The sequence below is a fragment of the Erpetoichthys calabaricus genome, chromosome 15 (genome assembly GCF_900747795.2).
Source record: "Erpetoichthys calabaricus chromosome 15, fErpCal1.3, whole genome shotgun sequence".
Classification (NCBI taxonomy): Eukaryota; Metazoa; Chordata; class Cladistia; order Polypteriformes; family Polypteridae; genus Erpetoichthys; species Erpetoichthys calabaricus.
The window spans coordinates 52138830-52159685 of NC_041408.2; the positions used below are offsets into that span (position 1 = coordinate 52138830).

A 20856-nucleotide genomic window follows, 5' to 3' on the forward strand; every position below is an offset into this window, starting at 1 on the left:
AAGGACAGATTGGTGGGAAAGAGCAACAACAGGAACCTTATAAAACCATCCACATTCTTGCAATTATTCATAACAATTCTGGGAAAAAATACGGATTGAGAGGATGAAAGCGCAAGACCATGTATGTGTGATAATACAGGGAACAATCACTAATGACTTACGATTTGTAGACGACACAGATCTGTTGGCAAAAGAGGAAAACCAATTGCAAACTCAGCTGAGAGAATTCTATCAACCTGGTTAAGAATTTGGACTTCATATCAACAGGGACAAGACAAAAACGAAAGTGATGGGGAACAACAATGCAGCACGTGTATACATAAACAGTAAACAACTTGAATGTGCAGACTAGTTCACATACTTGAGGAGTGTGAGAACTACAAGCAATGACTACAGTAAAGAAATTCGAAGCAGAATGAAGATCATATGTTCTGCTTTTGCAAGTCTGGTAACAATACAGAAGAGCAAGAATATTAAAATAACTGCAAAAATAATAAGAAGAAGAAGACCACCACCCACATTCGGGCAATTATTCATAACAATTCTAGGAAAAATATGGATGGAGGGGATGAACGTGTAAGACCATGTAGGTGAGATAATACAGGGATGCATGTGTGTTTTTCACATTGCTACAAGCATATGAATCCTGGACTTTAAAAGTAGGTGATGTAAGTAGGTTGAATGCATTTGAAATAGTGTGTTACAGGAAACTAATAAGAATATCCTGGAAGGATATGGTGAGCAAAAAAAAGATTTCTAAAAACTTCAACAGATGAATAATGGTTGTTGACACGGTTAAACCAAGGAAATTGCACTTGTTTGGACATATACAGTATAAAGAATGGGAGACAGCAGACTGGTAAAAACAGTGATGCTTGGTAGGTTGGAAGAGGTGAGAAAATTAGAAAGACAGACTACTGGAACGTGGTACCAGACAAGGATGTCCCTTGTCGCCACTACTGTTTGCAATCGTCATTGAACCACTGCCGGTTCACTGTCGAAATTCTAATCAGATAAAGGGGATTATCAGAGAAGGACTTGAACAGAAAACTGCTCTATATGCAGATGATATGGTTTTATATATTTCAGACCCAGAAAACACTGTCCCTGCAGTTTTAACAGCACTAACAGAATTTCAAAAGATATCTGGTCTTAAAATTAATCTGAATAAAAGTATACTCTTTCCAGTGAATTCACAACCATATAATATTAGATTGGACACCCTACCTTTTACCATAGCAGATCAGTTTAAATACCTAGGGGTAAATATCACAAGTAAACATAAAGCTCTTTATCAACAAAATTTTGCCGTCTGTATGGAAAAAATTAAGCAAGACTTGCATAGATGGTCAACCCTTCATCTCACTCTAGCCGGAAGAATTAACATTGTTAAGATGAATATCCTTCCTAAACTTCTTTTTCTATTTCAAAACATTCCAATATATATCAATAAATCATTTTTTAAACAGTTAGATTCAACAATAACCTCATTGATTTGGAACTCAAAACATCCATGGCATGGCTTTACCTAATTTTCAGTTTTATTACTGGGCAGCAAACATACAAGCCATAAAAACCTGGACACAAATAAATGAACATACACAGGCTTGGTCCGCAATAGAAGTAAAATCCTGTAGTACTTCTTTATACTCCCTGCTCTGCTCTCCAATAAATGCAAGTTATTGCAAATATACTAATAACCCAATTGTGCTTTACTCACTCAGAATATGGAACCAATTTAGAAAGCATTTTAAGATGGAAAATCTTTTATCTGTGGCACCTCTGCAAGAGAACCACCTCTTTCAACCCTCGCAAACATATCTAGTTTTTAATAACTGGAAAAGTTTTGGGATTAAAATGCTCAGAGATCTTTATATAGACAACATATTTGCATCTTTTGAACAATTACGTTCAAAATTCAACCTCCCAGCTACACATTTCTTTCACTATCTTCAAATTAGAAATTTCGTTAAACAGAAATTGCCCGATTTCCCCCACCTCGCACCCTCCACAATGCTGGAAAAAATACTGTTCAATTTCGAGGAATTAAACACCATTTCCGCATTATATAAAATCCTATTAGAGTCCCTACCTTTCAAAGATCCAAGAGGACATTGGGAAGAAGATCTCTTAATCAATATATCAGAAAAGGAGTGGAAGGTAGCAAAGCAGAGAATTCACTCGAGCTCTATACGTGCAAAGCATAGAATTATTCAACTAAAAATTATATATCGAGCCCATCTGTCTCACTTAAATCTGTCCAAAATGTTTCCAGGGCAAGATCCAACCTGCGAACGCTGCAACTAAGCTCCTGCCTCACTGGGTCACATGTTCTGGGCCTGCACCAAACTAACATCGTTTTGGGCCAAAATTTTTAAGTGCCTTTCAGACAGCCTTGGTATCACAATTCCTCCTAACCCATTAACAGGTGTGTTCGGTGTTCTTCCAGACGAACTTGAAGTGGAGAAGGACAAGCAAACGGTGACTGCATTCACTACACTTTTGGCACGCAGACTTATTCCGTTAAATTGGAAGAATCCTAACTCTCCTCTGATAAGTCAGTGGGAAACCGATGTTTTATATTATTTGAAATTGGAAAAAATCAAATTCTCAGAGGATCTGTACAAACTTTTTCAAACCTGGCAGGATCTAATCAATATTATTTTAGAATAAGAGAAATAACTATTACCACATTTAATTCCCTTCTCCATCTCTTATTTACCTATATATTTATTTCTCCCTTTCTTTTATTTATTGTTGCCTTATTAAAAAGCCCTAAGCAATTCTCCTTTGGCTTAGCTCTCCTTCTCAGGGGTGGGGTTTGATTTGTCTTCAATTTTGTTTGGTTATAAATTGATCTATTTGTATGGAATGATTACAATAAAAATTAATAAATAAATAAATAAATAAATTTAAAAAAGACAAAGAAGACGATGGCTGGATGATATCAAGGAATGGAATGGTTTGGGCAAGAAAGAAGGTTCTTAATGTTGGCCTCAATGGTCCACAGAATGATGGTGTACAAAATGAGAGAAAAAAGACCAAAAGACTTACAAAAAGGAGAGGGGGACAAACCAGAAAAATATGCCTCAGCATAAAAAGGAAAAGGAAACAAACAAAACTAAAAAAATTACAAAATCATAAACAGCATAAAACCTAATAAAGAAAAAGGATTTCCTTAACAAACTCAGTTTCATTAACAAATAAACAAAACAACTGAAAAATAAACAAGAGTAGGCAAAACTAAAGATGGAACCCCATTAAAACCATAGAACTGGAAGGGTATCAAGGAGTTATGTCAGGTTGAAGATTGAATGCTACAGTTGACAAGCTACTTAGAATATGAAGACAATATCTTAACAAAAAGAGTCCATTCAGTCCAACATAGCCTTTGAAAAAAATAAATGAATAGGAATTGAAAATATCCACCCAAGTCTACATTCTGACCACCTCTATCTGTAGTGATTTTACTGACTGTACAGTATATGCCAATCCATCTAACTTACTGTCAACCGCAAACCATAATCTTTTTTTTTTTTTTTTTTATAATTTTACAGAGACTAAAAAATTCTATCAACTTCAGCACTGATCCTTAAAGGACCCAATTTTAACAGGACTAACAATGAACCACTTCCCAAGAATATTTTAATTAATAAAGAACAAAGGTCAGATATTTCATTTTTTTCCACTTCTTTGATACCTTTTTTTACTGTTTATTCTGAGTGGTATACATAACAAGCTTACAGTTTTAGGAAAATGCTTAAAATACATTACACTTGTTTATAGTTCATCTTTAAAGGGTTCATCTTATTTCAACAGAAAGGACTGGTGAATTAACTTTTGGTTCTGGTTCGTCTGCCTTTTGTCTTACTGTACTCTTTGTATTGCTCTAATCAGCTGACCACTATTTTTTCCCCAACAAGTACAGTAAGTACTTGATTACATGGTTACCTGTGTTCGTACTATAAAATGATAGCATCAGCCACAAAGTGACAAGAAATAAAAATATGAATATTGACTATACCTGTGATCCTTCACTGTTTTCATTGTCAGCAAAGATCAAGCGTTGGTTGATTTCCTGCAGGCTTAGCAATGAACGTTCCTTAATGAAATGCTGGAAAGATATAGCCTCAACATATTCCTGTATTCCTGAAACAATATAAAAAATGCTTTCAGTATTTAAAAATGAATCAGTGGCACATTTTACTGATTTTTAGAACAGATGACCCTGAACCAGAATGATCAGCTGTCTAATTTTGAGGCTAAAGTGATATAAGTGGTGCCTCTAAACAGGTCACCGATTATTGCTGAAAATTTTCACTGCAAAGTTTATTAAGTTTTATGAATGAATTGTATGTTGCAGCTTCATCTGTTTTTTAGCCTTCTTTCTGTAATAATGTCCACAATACAAAAAGAATTGTCCTGTTCTACCAGGATCCTAATGCTCCTGGTAGGTTTACCTTATACACTGAACAAGCATGCAGACAATGAACAAGCCAGAAATTTAACTCTTTAAAGTTTTTCAGCTAACCTAAATGGACCCTGTAAAGAAAGGGGATACTGGGACCCACTTCTGGAGCAAGGTCTGGAAAAAGTGTTTGCCTGTGAGTGCTTTTCGTGTCCATTTGACATCAGTAGCCAAGCCGGGCTCAACCAGAAGAAGCAAAATTGTACTGTTGTGTATGTTCACCACCTGCAATGTGAAGGGTGGCTGATAATTTGTGTGGGAAAGATATAGACATACTGAGTTTCACAATGGAACTGACTCTTGTGACGTGGAATGTATCTAGTGGGATGTGATGGGGAGGAATGGCCTGACTTTTTTGATACACACAAGTTCAAAAATGTACAGGTTCCCATAGCACCTTGATCCAAAGATGAATAATGAACTTTGATGTCTTGTCATCTAACCTATCAAATAGGAGGTGAGTTGATGGATCACTTAAGGGTATGAGATATGCCTCTGTTCAAGATGAGTTCAACACCTCACCATTGAAACGGGTGTTATAGATTATAGAGTAGGTATATGTCATGGAATCTGAATGTGCCATATTCAGAATGTTAGCTATGGTGTTGTCTATAAGATGCTGTGGCTAAAAAGTGACAAATGTTTGTCATCACAGCAACCGCAAGACACACTGGTGAACAGCAATGGTGAAAAAGGTGTCAGTGACAGAAAGAATATTTTTCATATAATGGAAGTATCTCTGGGTCTGACAGGCCAAAAAGACTACAACTGCAACTGAAACCGATGTGAAGGCCTTTACAGTCATATGAAAAAGTTTGGGAACACCTCTCAGCCTGCATGATAATTTACTCTACTTTCAACAAAAAAAGATAACAGTGGTATGTCTTTCATTTCCTAGGAATATCCGAGTACTGGGGTATTTTCCGAAATAAAATTTTTAGTGAAGCAGTATTTAGTTGTATGAAATTAAATCAAATGTGAAAAACTGGCTGTGCAAAAATTTGAGTCCCCTTGCAAATTTGCTGATTTTAATGCATGTAACTGCTCAATACTGATTACATGCAACACCAAATTGGTTGGATTAGCTCGTTAAGCCTTGAACTTCATAGACAGGTGTGTCCAATCATGAGAAAAGGTATTTAAGGTGGTCAACTGCAAGTTGTGCTTCCCTTTGACTCTCCTCTGAAGAGTGACAGCATGGGATCCTCAAAGCAACTCTCAAAAGATCTGAAAACAAAGATTGTTCAGTATCATTGCTTAGGGGAAGGCTACAAAAAGCTATCTCAGAGGTTTAAACTGTCAGTTTCAACTGTAAGGAATGGAATCAGGAAATGGAAGGCCACAGGCACAGTTGCTATTAAACCCAGGTCTGGGAGGCCAAGAAAAATACAGGAGTGGCATATGCGCAGGATTGTGAGAATGGTTACAGACAACCCACAGATCAATTCCAAAGACCTGCAAGAACATCTTGCTGCAGATGGTGTATCTGTACATCGTTCTATAATTCAGCACAATATGCACAAAGAACAGAGTCACTTGTTGTATGGAAATGCTCATTTAGACAAGCCAGATTCATTTTGGAACAAAGTGCTTTGAACTGAACCTACTGTCAAACTTGGTGGAGGTTTCATCATGCTGTGAGGCTGTGTGGCTAGTTCAGGGACTGGGGCCCTTGTTAAAGTCAAGGGTCAGATGAATTCAACCCAATATCAACAAATTCTTCAGGATAATGTTCCAGCATCAGTCACAAAGTTGAAGTTACGCAGGGGTTGGATATTCCAACAAGACAATGACCCAAAACGAAGTTCGAAATCTACAAAGGCATTCATGCAGAGGGAGAAGTACAATGTTCTGGAACGGCCGTCACAGTCCCCTGACTTGAAAATCATTGAAAATCTATGGAATGATTTGAAACAGGCTGTCCATGCTCGGCAGCCATCAAATTTAACTGAACTAGAGAGATTTTGTATGGAAGAATGGTCAAAAATACCTCCATCCAGAATCTAGATACCTCCTATAATCTTTGATGAGTGTCTGGACACTGTTATATTTGCAAAAGGAGGCTCAACTAAGTATTGATGTAATATCTCTGTTGGAGTGCCCAAATTTATGCACCTGTCTAATTTTGTTATGATGCATGTTGCACATTTTCTGTTAATCCAATAAACTTAATGTCACTGCTGAAATACTACTGTTTCCATAAGGCATGTCATATATTAAAAGGAAGTTGATACTTTGAAAGCTCAAAGAATCCAAAGCTCCAAAGAATCAAGAAGGGTTCCCAAACTTTTTCATATGACTGTACATGGGAAGAATTTAGTGAGGTCATGCTGGGTGACTTTTTGGTGGTCCCAAAGAAATTCTGGAAAACCATTTTACAGGACAGGGAGGGTAAGCAGGATGTTACCAGGCTGTTCTCACCAATAGTAGGGAAATGTTGAATTCAACTTGGGATATTTATTGGGTGGTTGAAAAAACAGTTTAAGAAACAAAGTAAATATGCGACAGTGAGGAAGTCAACTTGTTAGATTTAATTTCTACAGGTGAGGCCACTATATTCTGGTTAAAAAAAGATCATTAACAATGAAGCTGCAAAGTTGGCAGACATTTGACCATAAAAGCATGACACATTGTAGGGTGTCATAGTTAATATACTGTACCTATTTAATAATGAGTGAAAAGTGCAAACAGTATCTCACGATAAGCAGATGGACAAAGTATTCAACATTTAAAGGAATTATTACAATAGTTAATTCTCCATTAACCAAAAAATTACACTGTCTAGCCTAACTGGAAAAGTTTAAACATAGGGGTAGCAGAATGGAGACTTCAGTCAGAACAATACAGACTCTGCTTTTAATAGACAACTTAAAAACGGTGGTAGCATGCCAATCTTTGACATGTTCAGCAGATTTGAATGTTTTAAGTTTGTGTGTTTTGTGATATCTTGTGGAAGATTCAATGTAATGTGACTTTAATGAATGACATTTAGTCATTGTAGTTTCTGAGTTAACATGACTCATGCAAAGATAATTTAAGTCAAATCAATTTAAATGGAATATCTGATGCTGAAAAGTAGGGACGTCACGATCCCAGTATTTTTATATTTAATACCAAAACCAATAAAATTTCATAATACTCAATACCTATTTAGTACTACAGCAGAAACAGAAATCCCATTCAATAATAAGAATAAAAATAATAATAACAATTCTTCACATTTATGCTTGCTGGTTAGGATTTTTACTAGGGGGCTTCGCTCGCCAACCCCTGGTATTGGGTAACCCAAAATACATTGATGTATGTATGAGATATATTTGAGTGTAAAGGTGTAGATGACGAACAAAGGAAGTAAAGAACCCATAGCATGGCACATTAGAAAGATATATTGGAATATTTCTTTATACACAACATTTGTAGTAAAGATGGTGTGTTGTCCTTGAATGCGTTTTCCTTGGTATGGAGTATCTACAACTTTAACTTTAATGTCAGATGAACGCCGAACTCTTGAGAAGGCTATATAAAGTTGTCCATGTCCTAGTACAGGCTCAGAGAGGTATATGCCAACTCTGTCCATGGTTTGTCCTTGGGATTTGTTGATCGTCATGGCAAATGCAGGATTAATGGGAAATTGGCATCGTTTAAGTGTAAAAGGTAATTCCAGGTAAGAACTTGGAATGTCAACTGTAGGAATCAAAACAGTATTGTTAGAATGTGATCCTGTAAGTACTTTTGTAGACTTAGCTAATGGGTGACCGTTTATGACTTCAGAGATGTTTCTCATTATCAGCTCTGTGTATTGCTTGTTTTCAGGAAGGGTCTGCCATTGCCAGCTGGTGGCCTGATATTTACCCCGGTAGATGCAAAAGGAAATGAACTATTGTAGGATCCAATGCAGTCCATAAAGTTTTTACTTTCGGGTACATTGTTAGTTAGAAGCTTCCGTAGATATTCAGGAAAGTCATCTAAAGGAGGCAGTCTAACCTCACCCTTTTGACAACAACGTGTAAACTCATTAGTTGTAATGCCAGTTGTTTCTTCAGGGAAGTTAAGTGAATGACAATGACAGCAAATGATCTTCATTAATCCTAATGAATGTTCATTAATAGTGGACTCATTACAGAATGCGTTGTCAGCTAATTGGCGGAATTGTTTAGCGGCTGTTTGTCGTTCCTTTCTTTGCCGTTTATGTATTGCCTCTGCTGTTTGAGAGGCGCGTTGTAGGCGCCTGCGTTCATTAATTGTATTCAGGCGGGCTCGTTTCTGTATGTCTGTCAGTTGAGATGTTTCGTTTCGGAGCCGTGACTTCTTTGGTTGCGTTGTTTGAGAAGCGTGTTGTAGGCGCCTGCGTTCATTGTTTTTATACAGGCGGGCTCGTGTTTGTAGCCCCGTTAGTCGAGCTCTTTCGTTTTGGAGCCGTGCCTGCTTTGCTTGCGGCATTTCAGACACGCGTTGTAGGCGTCTGCGTTCATTGATTTTATCCAGGCGGGCTCGTGTGTGTATCTCCGTCAGTCGTGGTGTTTCGTTTTGAACCCGTGACTGCTTTGCTTCCGCAGTTTCAGATGCACGTTGTAGGCGTCTATGTTTATTGTATTTGTCAATGCGGGCTCGTGTTTGTAGCTCCGTTAGTCGAGCTGTTTGGTTTTGGAGACAGTTTTGCTTCGAAGGTTTCAGACGCGTGTTGTAGGCGCCCACGTTTAATGATTTTATCTATGCAGGCTATTTTTTGTAGCTCCGTTAGTTGAGCTGGATCGTTTTGGAGCCGTGACCGTGACTCCATTAGTTATCCGTTGTCTACAGTTAGTAATATGTATAATTGCACTTACTATTAATACAGAGCGTTTTCTGTGGTTGTACTGTTAATAATGCATCACTGTAATGTGATTCACATATGCTATATGGTTTGGACGTGTGAGGATGCCGAACGTTTAATACGGAGAGTTTGTTTATTCTTATTACCCGGACCATGCTGTGTAGTGTGGACTTTTAGATCAGAAGCGTGTTGCAGGCGCATGCGCCTTTCATACTTTCTCGCGCCTTCCGTACTATCTTTGTGGACCTTTGCGGACCCCGTACTGTCTTCCGTTTGACTCTGGGGTGCAGTGCAGAACCCTCTTTTCTGTGTGCTGTAGGCGCCTGCGCACTACGTCTCCTGCGTCCATCGCCGTGTACCTGGGTCCGTGCCTTCCGGTTTACCATTCTCGGTTAGTAATATGGATTAAAAGTACCTGCATTATTTAAGTGATCAGTATTATGCTATTATCTGTAATATAAACTACATAAATACAAACAGTAACAGCAACTTTAAAATGGTGGTACAGTGATCCCTCGCTATATCGCGCTTCGCCTTTCGCGGCTTCACTCCATCGCGGATTTTATATGTAAGCATATTTAAATATATATCGCGGATTTTTCGCTGCTTCGCGGGTTTCTGCGGACAATAGGTCTTTTAATTTCTGGTACATGCTTCCTCAGTTGGTTTGCCCAGTTGATTTCATACAAGGGACGCTATTGGCAGATGGCTGAGAAGCTATCCAGCTTACTTTCTCTCTCTCTCTCTCTCGCTGACGTAGGGGGGTGTGAGCAGGGGGGCTGTGTGCAGTTGCTTCCTGAAGGACATGCTGCACGGAGCTTCGCATACTTAAAAGCTCAAAGGGCACGTATTGATTTTTTTTATCTGTCTCTCGCTATCTCTCTCTATCTCTCTCTCTCTGTCTTCCTGCTCCTGACAGAGGGGGTGTGAGCTGCCGCCTTCAACAGCTTTGTACCGGCGGTGCTTCGCATACTTAAAAGCCAAAAAGCCGTATTGATTTTTTTTTGACTGCTTGCTTTGCACTCCTTTGAAAAGGAAGATATGTTTGCATTCTTTTAATTGTGAGACAGAACTGTCATCTCTGTCTTGTCATGGAGCACAGTTTAAACTTTTGAAAAAGAGACAAATGTTTGTTTGCAGTGTTTGAATAACGTTCCTGTCTCTCTACAACCTCCTGTGTTTCTGCGCAAATCTGTGACCGAAGCATGACATTCTAAAAATAACCATATAAACATATGGTTTCTACTTCGCGGATTTTCCTATTTCGCGGGTGGCTCTGGAACGCAACCCCCGCGATGGAGGAGGGATTACTGTATATCCAAACAAGTAGTTACCCAACTATTATTAAAGTAAACTAGTACTGAGATTTATAAATATCAGAATAGTACTGGGAAATATTCACAAAATTCAATAGCTCAATATTTACCAAATATATGAAAATATCTACTGATATTTAAATATATGTTAGTAAAGATAATTATACTTTACCCTCTACAGTACCAATACTTTATGTGAAAAAGATGTATTACTTTACACAGTATTTCAAAATTTAACCAAACAAAAAATGATATCCAGAGAATTTGTTTTTTACTTAATGCACTATGAACAATTCTTTTGAAATAATCTTAATATTTTAAGTCATTGTAATAAAAGCATTCAATAAATGATCTTATAATAAGTGTAAGAGCCATTTTCCTAGTTATATAAGATTCATAAATATTTTACTAGATGACAATGCATAATCTATGGGAGGTTCCTAAAACCCCAATAAGTAGAATTGTATTGGTATATCCTTGCCATTTCTAACAGCTTTGAGTAAACAATAGATAGATAGATAGATAGATAGATAGATAGATAGATAGATAGATAGATAGATAGATAGATAGATAGATAGATAGATAGATAGATAGATACTTTATTAATCCCAAGGGGAAATTCACAAATTATTCACAAATTATTATATATTAATTATTATTATTATTCACAATTATTCTTCAGTTAGTGACAGCCTTGCCATGTGTAAGGTGTAGAGGCATACGGTTTTAAACCGTGACCGTGCCTGAAGGCCTACGGGCCTTTTGAGCGTGTGAAATAACTAACAGTACTTATTTAAGTTCTGTACCGTACACTTAAGGCGTACAGAAGAAATTAAGAACCTTTAAGTATAGAAGTAAAAGTAAAGAACTTTTAAGTACAGAAATAACTAAAGTTTCTCAAGAAAAGTTAAGTTTAGAGAAGATACATTTTTCCTTTTTTTTGCCTTTTATTCTACGTGTGTAACTATTTTTTCTTGTATTCTTGTGTGGATTATTTGATTTTAACTTTCACTAAATATTTTTAAAAGGAACTTTTGGACAGAGATTTCTTTTGACATGCGTTTTACCCGTACTGGACCTCGCCTAATACTTCGGCGGCTACAATAAGCTTTCAATGGACACAAATTTGGGGCGGAGTTGGGCCTCTGAGGCTAAGGATCTGTGCTTGTATCCAGAAGGTTGCCGGTTCAAATCCCCATCACTGCCAAAAGAGATCCTACTCTGCTGGGCCCTTGAGCAAGACCCTTAACCTGTAATTGCTCCAGGGGCGCTGTACAATGGCTGACCCTGCGCTCTGACTCCAAGGGGTATGCGAAAACTAACAAATTCCTAATACAAGAAATTGTATAAGGCGAAATAAATAACAAAAAAAATTTTTTTTTAAATATTTCAAATGTACAAACAAAAAAAAAATAAAACTGCTCCTTCAAATAGACAGATGCTTTAGTTCACTCTATTAACTTTTTAGTTACTTCAAATACATAAACAATATAGACAAAACAGGACACAAAAAACAATAACTGAACAGGTCAAACAAAACATAGACAAATTGATGGCTATTCACAAAGTGCATGCAGCCATAGACATCATGTGCTTTTGTTAACTCAGTATTCTGAGAACTGACACAAGTTGTAGAAAAACAAACTTATTTACACTCTCAGCCTTGAGTGACGCTCTCACGTTTCCTCCTGTGCTAAATTCCCTAGTTGCTGGAATATATTAGTATTTCTTTGATAGGTGACATACTTAAGGTAAATTGGGTTCCTTGGCTTTCCACCATTGTAGGGGATCACACTCTCGGTCTTCACCAGCCATCTGCAAATAGCTTTGCAGCTCAACTGCATGTCTGCAGGTAAGATCAGTGCCAGAAGTGTTTGGAGCTTTATTAACCCTGCTATACATGGGACTTTCAGGAAACACTATTATATACTTCAAGTCTTTTAGTGTCTCAGCACGTTTTATATATAAAATGGAAAGTTGGCTGACTCATTCACTCATCCATTTACAATAATTAGAATATTAACTGGATTTGCAGTGTAACTAGTAGACTTCAATACATTCCCAACATTCCTTTCAAATATCTGACAAACAGTATACGCTTTCAGATGTTTGTCACATTTTAGGAGTTATACTATTGAATAACAATTCACTTCAAATATCAAACAAATGACACAAATTTAGTATTGACATATTTTATATTCAGCAATAAAGTATGCTATTTTGCCCGCCCTGCTAACTGGCATATTTGCAGTACTTTGTGCTTCAAAGTACTAAATAAAGTTTATTTTGGTATTAACAAATGGATCAGCTCATTTAGTCAACATTGCAGACAAGCCAAATAGCCACTTTATCTGAAATTTATCTCGATTTTACTTGCAACCACTGTTGGTAATTAAAACACTACCAGTGCTTAAATGGAAATCTGCAGACATGCTTGATGCAAATCAGAGAATGAAAGTGAAGGCAGCGAACATTTTTCAGGCCCTGTGTAGGACACAGTATTAAAAAATATTATTAATCTCACCATTATTTTGTCTCCTATTACAACTTCATGAAAGTACAAGTTGAACGATTAAAAATCACATCTAATAGCTCAATATAGAAATGTTAATGCACACACAATTCTATTTCTGCACTAACTCCATAATAGGGTAACACTGCCAATAACAAAAGCATGTGTGTGTTTATTTTGGCTTTTTTTCCTTTTTAACAATAATCAGGAAGAATCCTACAACTGTGTGCTAAAATTCACCTGCCTCAAACACTAAGCCTTTCCAGACATTTTTCTTTTCAAAGGTGTTGATGTAGTGCTGTAGCATCACTCTCACCACTGTGAGCCATTTTTACAAATAAAGCTAAATAAGCAGCTGCAAACAAGTAACTAACTTTGGCCTCATATTTTTATTCATGCTTTTCTCACATACTATTCTGGAGTAAGCTGTCTACTTGTAGTAACGCATGAGTACAGTAACAACTTTCATTAGGTAGTACTAATGCTATAAAAAAGCTAGTAAAGAAGTACCGGTTCTTAAATAATAATAATAATGATTCCATGATATTGTCAATGTACAGGTACAACAAAATGTAGTTATTGCACTCTCCTTGTGGACAGAGCACAGGGTCAGCTATTGTACAGCGCGCCCTTGGAGTAACTGCAGGTTAAGGACCTTGCTTAAGGGCCCAGCAGAATAGATTCCCTTCTGGCAATACTGAGATTCGAACCACCAACCTTCTGGATACCACCACAGGTCCTTAGCCTCAGTGCCACCACTCTTGTGAAATCCCTACTGACTTGGGTGTGGATGGTCTTCTAATTAGTTTGTGATTTTCAAGGATAAGATATAAATGATATAGCCAGGGCTTACATAAAACCAGTTTGGAGAAATTAGTACTGAATTTCTACATTTTGATGATGATGATGATGTTAGATAAAACCGATAACTCCACCACAGCAGCCACTTCTGGAATTGCTGGCATGAAAATCAACACCTCCAGATCCTGGTTTTCAAGAGGTAGTCTTCTCCATCACACCTGCAACCCAGTAGGCTAACAAATACATATGAACTTAAAGTTTCAGGATGTGAAAGCTGACTTTTTAAAGTAATTACCAACTACAGTGTGAAACACACTCTGAGGACAAGGTTTACAACTACATGCTGCATCTTTCTGCTCTTAAAACCATGCTAAAACACATAAAAATGCCCCAGAAAAAAGTTCAAAATACTGATGCAATTTACTAAACTTGGGGCTAGAACTCACCAATATTAAACATTACAAATGTGGGAAAAAAAAATATATCTAAAGAGGTATCTTATGATCATTTTCAAAACATACCCCCACCAGACGTGACAGGTTGAACCCATTTATAATTGCACAAGAGTTCAAGGAATCCCAAGTAGCCATATGCCCTTCAGACTCCACATTGTAAACAGTGGCCAGATAATCAAATGAAGGAAGCTTTTTAGGGGGGAGTTGAAGTTATTTTTAAATAGCAATTAACATCCAACTCACATTCTGGATTACTATTATCTGTTTCTCCAAGATGTTATTGTTACCAAAATAAACATTCTTATCATATCTGAGAGAAACAACAATTTGTGGGAAATTGAATCCAAGAACCGGCATTCCTGAATGAAAGCAGAATGATTTGGCAAATTAAGAATTATGCTTCATTTTATTTTACCATTTATTTACTAGTATATAGGCACTTAAACATCCTTATTCACCAAAAACACATACTAAATGTGCACATTTTTATTTATATATTGCATGGTATTTTTTAGTTTTATTACATGTTGTTTCCTTTTTTCTTTTAACAGTATTAAATTCTAAATGTTTAAATTACTCTGGGTTTATAAATAGAATAGAAAAATAAAGTGAACTGAACTCTGTGCACTTAAGCATTTTTTCTGCACATGAAAGAATACACTATCCAAAGTGATATTTTTTGATATGTTACTTACCTCATGTACTCTGTTGTGGTGGCCAAGACAAAAAATTTAATCTCATGTTTTCATGCTGAATTGAGAGAAAAAAGCTTATGACATGAAAAAATCTCACTTTGTTGCGTAATTCATACATTTAGGTCCATAAATAATTGGACAGAGACAACTTTTTTCTAATTTTGGTTCTGTACATTACCACAATGAATTTTAAATGAAACAACTCAGATGCAGTTGAAGTGCAGACTTTCAGCTTTAATTCAGTGGGGTGAACAAAACGATTGCATAAAAATGTGAGGCAACTAAAGCATTTTTTGAACACAATCCATTCATTTCAGGGGCTCAAAAGTAATTGGACAAATTAAATAACTGGAAATAAAATGTTCATTTCTAATACTTGGTTGAAAACCCTTTGCTGGCAATGACAGCCTGAAGTCTTGAACTCATGGACATCACCAGATGCTGGGTTTCCTCCTTTTTAATGCTCTGCCAGGCCTTTACTGCAGCGGCTTTCAGTTGCTGTTTGTTTCTGGGCCATTCTGTCTGAAGTTTAGTCTTCAACAAGTGAAATGCATGCTCAATTGGGTTAAGACCAGCTGACTGACTTGGCCATTCAAGAATTTTCCACTTATTTGCTTTAATAAACTCCTGGGTTGCTTTGGCTGTATGTTTTGGGTCATTGTCCATCCGTACCATGAAACGCCGCCCAATCAATTTGACTGCATTTAGCTGGATTTGAGCAGACAGTATGTCTCTGAACACCTCAGAATTCATTCGGCTGCTTCTGTCCTGTGTCACACCATCAATAAACACTAGTGTCAGAGTGCCACTGGCAGCCATGCACGCTCCACCGTGTTTTACACATGATGTGGTATGCTTTGGATAATGAGCTGTTCCACACCTTCTCCATACTTTTTTCTTGCCATCACTCTGATAAAGGTTGATCTTGGTTTCACCTGTCCAAAGAATGTTTTTCCAGAACTGTGCTGGCTTTTTTAGATGTTCTTTAGCAAAGTCCAATCTAGCCTTTCTATTCTTGAGGCTTATGAGTGGCTTGCACCTTGCAGTGCACCCTCTGTATTTACTTTCATGCAGTCTTCTCTTTATTGTAGACTTGGATATCGATACGCCTACCCCCTGGAGAGTGTTGTTCACTTGGTTGACTATTGTGAAGGGGTTTCTCTTCACCATGGAAATGATTCTGCGATCATCCACCACTGTTGTCTTCCGTGGACATCCAGGTCTTTTTGCGTTGCTGAGTTCACCAGTGCTTGCTTTCTTTCTCAGGATGTACCAAACTGTAGATTTTGCCATTCGTAATATTGTAGCAATTACTCAGATGGGTTTTTTCTGTTTTCGCAGCTTAAGGATGGCATCTTTCACCTGCATGGAGAGCTCCTTTGACCACATGTTGTCTGTTCACAGCAAAATCTTCCACATGCACACACCTCAAATCAACTCCAGGCCTTTTATCTGCTTATCTGATAATGACATAACGACAGACTTGCCCACACCTGCCCATGAAATAGCCTTTGAGTCAATTGTCCAATTACTTTTGAGCCCCTGAAATGAATGCATTGTGTTAAAAAATGCTTTAGTTGCCTCACATTTTTATGCAATCGTTTTGTTCACCCCACTGAATTAAAGCTGAAAGTTTGCACTTCAACTGCATCTGAGTTGCTTCATTTAAAATTCATTGTGGTAATGTACAGTACCAAAATTAGAAAAAAGTTGTCTCTGTCCAAATATTTATGGACCTAATTGTATGTCAGTTTATCCAGTTCTATGCACAAAACATGTAGAATGTATGCTTTTTTGATAAAATGTTATTAAATAGTTACTTCCAGAAAAATCAGTGTACATCATACACACAAAACTGAAACTTCATGGGACTGAATTCATGAAGTCTTGAAAAATGAATGAGTGGGAGAAGCAGGTAACAATTTATTTCACATTATTTGAATAAACTTTAAATTAAATTCACTCAAATCTTAAGACATTCTGAAAAAAAAAACAGACTACTAGAATACATAGGACAATTATCTAATTTCCAATGATTTTAAGATACATTTTGTACATTCACATCTATACATGTTTACACCAATTATAAGCATTTAATACAACTTTTTACATAGATTTGCACTGTGACTAACAGCTGTATAAGGCAATCGAGTACAATCCATTGCCTCAACCTCTAGAATAAACTACTTTCCATCATTAGTAACTTTATAAAAGGTTCGGTAAAACTAATTTCAAGAACAGAAAGTGAAATTCACCATTTTATTTTGAGGATCAATATTTGCTGGAATGAAAGAGAAGCCATTTCTCCGAGGAAGTACTGGAAAGCATCTTAAGGGCATGTCACATTACACAACTTTTTCAGTCTCAAACTTAATTTAGATAATGCTAGCTAAAGGCAGGCAGAGGCAGTTGAGGTGTACGCCCATGATAATCAGTCCAATAGTCTGACAAACCCTGCAGCTCAATCCAACCAGTCTGCAGGTTATCGTGAAAAAATCAAACCGGATTAATTTTGTCTTGTCATACGGGTGAACTTGTGTGTATGTGACAGCGGACAGAATGAGCACTCACTCATTGCATATAACACAGCTACAAAGAATTAGACACATGACAAAACAGAATACAGACTTGTCTGTCTGACATCACATGGATTACATGTGATGGAATTGAAAAGAAGAAGAAAACAGAACAGACATAGCTAAACTCAACAGAAACGGTAAAGCCTTCAAACAGACGGCAACTGCAGCAGGCAGAATGTCACTGACTGTCAGATAAAGGAAACTTGTTACGCTATCTTCTAATTTGACATAGCCAGCGATTTCTAGTGTTTTGTTCAACTGCCGTCATCAGGTTTGACATCTCCCAAGAAGTTGTGTAATGTGATGTGAGCATTACCTAACAATATCCTGACCAGAACCAGTGTTATGGGAGTTGTTAGGGTACTCATACAAATATTGCAGAATGCTATGCAGGGGGGCATGAATAATTCAGCTATGACTTGACTATAGCTACACAAATACCACTTCCGGTTGTGGGGGAGTCTTCCTGCTGTTTGCTGCCTCATTCATACTTAGAAAAGTATAACAATTAAAAAAAAAACACTCCTTCAAATTCTCTTTTTCAAAAATGATTAAGTAGCTCCATCCTGTACTGTTAACTGGTTAATTGAGGGAAATGTAAAACAGCAAACAGCTGTTATAGCTAAGAAACAATTAATAGGTGATGTCAAATAAAAAGCCAATTAAAAGAATTATATGTAAATATAACATATGTATATCTCTCTCTATTATATAAAAAAAATCCTGGGTTGAGACAAGACTTTTTCAGAGAGATACTTTCGTGTGCCAAGACATTTAACCATGCCTGGGGCCGGAAATAAAAGACAAAGAGTAGATGACAAAGTAGCTGAGGATCGGACCGCCAAGGTCCCCGCCTTCGGCCACGACCCAACTCACACTGCACCCGACATCCTTGGCCCATGGGAAGGGGGACCCACGTTGCCTCTTCGGGCTGTGCCCAGCCGAGCCTCATAAAGATAGGGTGAGAAGCTCAGTCATCCGAAAGGGGTTCAGAGTAGAGTGGCTGCTCCTCCGCATCGAGAGGAGTCAGATGAGGTGGCTTGGGCATCTGATCAGGATGCCTCCTGGACGCCTCCCTGGTGAGGTGTTCCGGGCACATCCAACCGGGAGGAGGCCTCGGGGAAGACCCAGGACACGCGGGAGGGACTATGTCTCCCGGCTGGCCTGGGAACGCCTTGGGATTCTCCCAGAAGAGCTAGAAGAAGTGGCCGAAGAGAGGGAAGTCTGGGCATCTCTGCTCAAGCTGCTGCCCCCGTGACCCGACCTTGGATAAGCGGAAGAGGATGGATGGATGGATAGATGACAAAGTAGAATGTCGTAAAGAGGTTCCAAAATGTTGGTGCGATACACATGCAGAGCAGGTTAGGGATAATGAAAATACTAAAATTCGAAAGTCTCAAAAAAAAAAAAAAAAATGATAGTAAAGATGGCATTAGCACAAACAAACAAATTATTACTCGGTGAAATAACGGAACAGCAAAAAGAGATTGAATATATTCTTTGGATTAGAATTTTAAGTCGGAGACTTGTAGATTGTCAAATTTGTGTTGCCATTAGGGAAAAGTAGTGTTTCTTCCCAATGAATAGGTGTATCCAGGAGAATTAAAAGATTTGTTGTTTGGTGAAAGTGAAATCCACATACGCAAGTGGCTGGCATGTAGCACAGGCTGGGGGGTTGGCAAGGGAAGCTAGTAAAATATATATATATATAATATATATACATACAGTACTGTGCAAACGTTTTAGGCAGGTGTGAAAAAATGCTGTAAACAAAAGAATGCTTTCAAAAATGGAAGTGTTAATCATTTATTTTCATCAATCAACAAAATGCAGTGAATCCAAACATCTTGGTGAATTAACCACAGATCTTCTGTGGATGTAGGCTTCCTCACATCCTTCTGTCTCTTCATGTAATCCCAGACACACTCGATGATGTTGAGATCAGGGTTCTGTGGGAGCCATACCATCACTTCCAGGACTTCTTGTTCTTCTTTACACTGAAGATAGTTCTTAATGACTCTGGCTGTATGTTTGGGGTCGTTGTCCTGCTGCAGAATAAATTTTGGGCCAATCATACGCCTCCCTGATGGTATCGCATGATGGATAAGTATCTGCCTGTATTTCTCAGCATTGAGAACACCATTAATCCTGACCAAATCTCCAACTCCATTTGCAGAAATGCAGCCCCAAACGTTCAAGGAACCTCCACCATGCTTAACTGTTGCCTGCAGACACTCATTTTTGTACCGCTCTCCAGCCCTTCGACGAACAAACTGCCTTCTGCTTCAGCCAAATATTTCAAATTTTGACTCATCAGTCCAGAGCACCTGCTGCCATTTTTCTGCACCCCAGTTCCTATGTTCTCGTGCATACTTGAGTCGCTTGGCCTTGTTTCCACGTCGGAGGTATGGCTTTTTGGCTGCAACTCTTCTATGAAGACCACTTCAGGCCAGACTTCTCCGGACAGCAGATGGGTGTACCTGGGTCCCACTGGTTTCTGCCAGTTCTGAGCTGATGGCACTGCTGGACATCTTCCGATTTAGAAGGGTAATAAGCTTAATGTGTCTTTCATCTGCTGCACTAAGTTTCCTTGGCCGACCACTGAATCTATCATCCTCAACGTTGCCCGTTTCTTTGTGCTTCTTCAAAAGAGCTTGAACAGCACATCTTGAAACCCCAGTATGCTTTGAAATCTTTGTCTGGGAGAGACCTTGCTGATGCAGTATAACTTGCTGTGCTCAATCTTGCCATGACATGAAACTGTCTTCCACAACCTCACCTTGGTAGCATTGTTTGGCTGTTCCTCACCCAGTTTTAAGCCTCCTACACAGCTGTTTCTGTTTCAGTTAATGACTGTGTTTCAACCTACGTGTGACATTGATGATCATTAGCACCTGTCTGGTATAATTGGTTGATCATACACCTGACTATAATCCTACAAAATCCCTGACTTTGTGCAAGTGTACCTATAAGAATCGATGCTGGTTTGAAGGCAAAAGGTAGTAACACCAAATATTGATTTAGATTTTTCTTTTGTTCGCTCACATTACATTTTGAAATTGATAACAATAAACAATCATTTATATTTCTGAAAGCATTCTTTGTTTACAGCATTTTTTTCACACCTGCCTAAAATTTTTGCTGTGTGTGTGTGTGTGTGTATATATTATATATATATATATATATATATATATATATATATATACACATACACACA

At 37.9% G+C, this 20856-nt stretch overlaps 1 protein-coding gene across 1 annotated transcript in view; it reads right to left on the bottom strand.

Moving 5' to 3' along the window:
- Nucleotides 1-20856, bottom strand: part of tsnax (translin-associated factor X) — an 88804-nt gene that overhangs the window by 11337 nt on the left and 56611 nt on the right. Inside the window, exon 5 of the mRNA XM_028820560.2 lies at nt 4025-4149. Within this exon, the coding sequence (XP_028676393.1) occupies nt 4025-4149 (125 nt within the window). The remainder of the gene's footprint in view (nt 1-4024; nt 4150-20856) is intronic.